General features: G+C 34.8%; 1 protein-coding gene across 1 annotated transcript; it reads left to right on the top strand.

The window, feature by feature from the left end:
• Positions 1 to 2023: 2023 nt before the first annotated feature.
• HELRODRAFT_152479 (hypothetical protein) lies at positions 2024 to 2422 on the top strand (the record flags this gene model as incomplete). The annotated part of the gene is made up of 1 exon (XM_009032868.1): positions 2024 to 2422. A coding segment is annotated over one exon (399 nt), but the record flags the coding sequence as incomplete, so codon positions are not given.
• Positions 2423 to 5120: the final 2698 nt, after the last annotated feature.

Genomic DNA, 5120 nt, shown 5'->3' with positions numbered 1-5120 from the left:
ACAATAATTTCTGTTAATAAATAAATTTAATAAATAATAATAGCGGTAAAAAATAAAACAAAAAAAACATAAACAAAATTAATAAAATTGTAACGGTACTATACAAAATAGAAAACTATTTTTATATAATTTTAGCTGTTCTCTGCATCAGTTGGGTTAGAAAATACTTACATCTTACAAAAAAATACGCTTCAGAAATGAATAGAATTTGCATCAAACATATGCAAATTTGTTATTAATAAACCCTGAAATATGATTAGTTAAATTTTTATTCACAAAAAACCGTTTGTATGGTTTTTGGCTTTAAACTTAAAAGACACAAAAAATGAGCATCAGTTTTTTTTTATATTTTCACAAAATGTACTTTGATATGTTGTCAACAAACCCTGAAAATTTCACAGGCCCTAGATTAATACTTTGTTAGTTTTTAGTTTTTATATTAAAAGCACATATTGAATAATTTGGCTAGAATAATTTTAAAGTTTATTTAAAAAAAACTATGTTTCAGAATCAATCTAAATTTTAGCCACATATTCATAAAAGAGTTTATATTATAAAATAAAAACTGACATGCTCTATGATTAATTAAATTTTTATTCAGTGTAAACAAATTTCCTTAGTTTAAACTTTTTTTACCAAAAACCGTATTAAAATTAATAAAATTTACACCATTCACATGGTTTTATCATTAATAAAGCCTGAAATTTTACAGACCCTAAATGATTGGTTAAATTTTTATTTACAAAAAACCACTGTTATGTTTATTGGCATAACACTTAGAAAATTGTTTTAACAAAAACTGAGCTTCAGATATTTTTTAATTTTTAATATCTATAAAAAACTATGTTCCAGAATCAATTTATTAATAAATATCAACCATATACTTAAAAAATTATTTCCATGAAAACAGACACACCCTAGCCTAGATGATTAGTTAAATTTTTAGAAAAATCCGAGGACAGTGCCTGCAATGCAAATGAAATAACATTATAAATGAAGAAGATAAGTATTAATGAGTACATGAACTACGACAACTAAGATAACTAGAAAATGGAACATAACATTGAAGTGTCAATTTAACTTTTTAAAAGCGTCATGAATATACTGCAATATTAATATCAATTAATCGATTGTGTTTCAAATAGCATTTAACAGGAGGTAATATAAATTAGTATTTATATAAATATAAATTTATATTTGACTTGGAATGACAAATATGTCTGTGTATTGTATAACAGTTGTCATATCATACGTGTATAATTTGTATGTCTGTTGTTTTGTTTGCTACGTTGTAAACATATTATTATTATTAATATTATAATTAACAGTCGTATAATATAATTAAATTTTTCTGCAACATCCCTTGAATAACGTTATAAATGAAGAAGATAAGTATTAATGAGTACATGAACTACGACAACTAAGATAACTAGAAAATGGAACATAACATTGAAGTGTCAATTTAACTTTTTAAAAGCGTCATGAATATACTGCAATATTAATATCAATTAATCGATTGTGTTTCAAATAGCATTTAACAGGAGGTAATATAAATTAGTATTTATATAAATATAAATTTATATTTGACTTGGAATGACAAATATGTCTGTGTATTGTATAACAGTTGTCATATCATACGTGTATAATTTGTATGTCTGTTGTTTTGTTTGCTACGTTGTAAACATATTATTATTATTAATATTATAATTAACAGTCGTATAATATAATTGACGTAAAACTGCATCCACGCTGCCTTGCGTGCTTTTGAGTGAAAGGCTAGGCCCACCGCTTATAACTGGTGGTTGTCGTCAGGATGGGTGTCCGGATGTAAAAAAGTTTCCCCAAATTATTCCTATGCCATCACAAAGAAAAACAACGGCCCCTAGTCCCCAGCAGGCCTTAAGTGGTCAAGGGATGCCAAGAATCCCTGGGAAGTATGCAATAGCGGAGGGATGTTGCAGAAAAATTCAAAATGGCCCCTATGGTACTTAGACTTGGAACGCTCAATGTTAGATCACGCAGCATGGAAATCGCAGAAATGCTCGAGCGTAGAAGGATTGAAATCTGCTGCCTTCAGGAAACCCGAGAGAAATCGAATGGTGTCTGTCATGTCAACTCAGACAAAGAAAAATATAAACTATTCTGGAATGGTCAAAAGACGGCCAAAAATGGTGTTGGAATTTTTGTCAGAGAACCGCTAGCTCAAAAAGTACAGGATATTAAAAGGATTAATTCACGTCTCATGTGGATCAAGCTTCGCATAGAAAAGCAAACAATGATTATTTTTTCTGCATACACACCACAGACAGACGAATCAGAAGAGATGAAAAATGACTTCTGGACTGCATTCTCTGACACCATCTCAACAATACCAAAATCTGAAACAATCCTGATTGGAGGCGATCTCAATGGCCACGTTGGAGAGAAAACAGATGATTTTGACAACGTACATGGCTATGGAAAACGGAATGAAGATGGCAACCGCATCCTTGAGTTTGCTGAAAGTCACGAGTTTTGTTTACTGAACACATATTTTAGAAAGAGGTTGGAACATCTCATAACATACAAAAGTGGACCATCAGCCACGCAAATTGATTTGTTCGCTGTCAAGCAACCACACCGAAGGCTATTCAAAAATGTCAAAATTATATTCGGCGAATCCTGTGTCGCCCAACATAGACTCCTTGTGGCAGACCTGGTTGTCGAACTGACAAAACATAAGTCTAAACAAATGCCTCGGAGAATCAAAACGTGGAAGCTGAAAAGCAATATTCATCGAGAAAAATTTCAACAGATTGTTGTTACACAGTTAGGCCACCAATCGCAAGCCAGTACAAATTGGAGTACATACAAAACCGCTGCAACTACAGTTTGTGGGAAAACTGGTACAAAACGTCAGCATGAACGAGACACTTGGTAATGGAATGACAGTGTACAAAATGCAATAGCTGAAAAGAAAGTTGCATACAAGCAATGGCAAAAATCAAAGTCTGTAGATGATCATAAAATTTTCCGTGAAAAGAACAACTATGCAAGACGTAAGTTGCACTGGCACGGACAAATCAGTGCAGAGAGTGGCTCACTAAAAGCAAAGGTGAACAAATGAAATCTCTGTATCGTATAGCAAAACAAGCAAAGCGTACGAAAAAAGACATAGTTGGTGCCTCATGTATCAAAAACGACAAAAATGAGATCGTTCTTGAACAAGATGAGATCAAGCTACAGTGGAGAGAATACTTCAATCGTCTGTTAAACGAAACAAATACCATCATGGTTAACTTTGACGCTCCACCCATCGAAGGCCCGATTCCAGACATCACTGTAGAGGAGCTTACAGAAGCTCTGAAAGCTATGAAGGATGGAAAGGCAGCAGAGCCCTATGGACACAAAAATGACATTATCAAAGCATCTGGTACTGCAGGTATCCAAACGTTACTACAACTTTGCCGTGAAATCTGGAGAAATTGCTCAATGCCGACTGAATGGAACTATAGCATGACAGTCCCGCTATACAAAGGCAAAGGTGATCCATTGAACTGTTCATATCGGGGTATACGTCTGTTAGAACACTCCCTGAAAATTGTCGAAAAAATCATTGAGAGAAGATTAACGTCGTTTATCACAATCGGAAATTATCAATTTGGTTTTCTAGCGGGGAAATCAACAATTGATGCAATTCACATCCTTCGGCAACTGCAAGAGAAGTACATCGCAAAGCATCAACAACTACCACACATTTTTGTAGACCTTGAAAAAGCATTTGATCGTGTTCCCCGTGAAGCAATCAGGTGGAGTCTACGTCGACAACACATTCCAGAATATCTTGTTCGACTTGTGATGGAAATGTATACCAATACTAAGACTGGAAACACAGATGCATTTGACATCGGCGTTGGAGTTCACCAAGGCTCGATTCTTTGTCCACTGTTATTTATAAACCACAAAAATCACAAAACCGATACGCACTGGTGACATCTGGAATCTAGTATATGCTGATGATATCATTTTAACAGCCACGTCTGAGTTGAATGCAGCACAGATGTTGAAGATTGAACACCAGACTCACCGATCATGGATTCAAAGTCAACATCAGCAAAACCAAAGCAATGAACACTGGTGAACCCATTCAATCCACAGCTACTGGACGATGGCCCTGTTCAGTTTGTAAAGCTGGTGTAGGTAACAATTCAATCAAGTGTCAGCAGTGTAACCAGTGGTGTCACAAACGTTGTTCAAAAATAATTGGTACTTTATCTAAAGTGTCCAATTTTGTTTGTCCTGCTTGCATCAATCCACAACAACAAATTCGAAATAGCACTGTTTTTGAAGCCATTAAAATAGAGAAAGTCACATCGTTTCAATATCTAGGAGATGTTCTGGATTGTACTGGAACAGCTGAAGCTGCCGTTCGAGCACACATACGTGCAGCCTGGAATAAATGGCATCTCCTTGCCTCTATATTGATGCGGCGTGACATCCCACTACCACTACGATCAAGACTTTATAAATCTGTGATACGTCCGATGTTGTTATATGGTGCAGAAACATGGCCAATGACAACTAAACTGGAACAACAACTTCAACGAACCGACATGAAAATGCTCCGATAGATGCAACGAATTAGTCTGAAGGACCACATCAAATCTACCGAAATCCTGTGTCGTGCTGTATGATATAAAGGACGAATGCCGGCAACACCGTCTGCGGTGGTTTGGTCATGTCAAACGAAGTGGAAACAGTGCCATAACTTCTCTTGCAGATGTTGAAGTACCTGGCACACGTCCCAAAGGCCGTCCAAAGAAGTCCTGGTCGCAAACAATCGAGCAAGACATGAAAGCTCTAAATTTAAATGAAATGGGTACAACTGATCGTCTAATTTGGCGCAAAAAGTTGATGGCAAAGAAAACAACGTCCTACCTCGGGAAACCGGGTCTCTGGACACAAAACGAAGATTGATTGATAGTATTTATATGAATAAAATTTTTTGACAAAATGATGGTTGACACTATTTTTTTTACCATCTTAAAATTTGAATTTTTTACATTAAATGACATCAAACAAATGTACTAATAAGGATAATTATAAAAAAAAAAATTAAAATCAAGAAAAAAGGAAAAGAA

Source organism: Helobdella robusta (genome assembly GCF_000326865.2).
Source record: "Helobdella robusta unplaced genomic scaffold HELROscaffold_89, whole genome shotgun sequence".
NCBI lineage: Eukaryota > Metazoa > Annelida > Clitellata > Rhynchobdellida > Glossiphoniidae > Helobdella > Helobdella robusta.
This window is presented reverse-complemented; position numbering and strand designations above follow the sequence as displayed.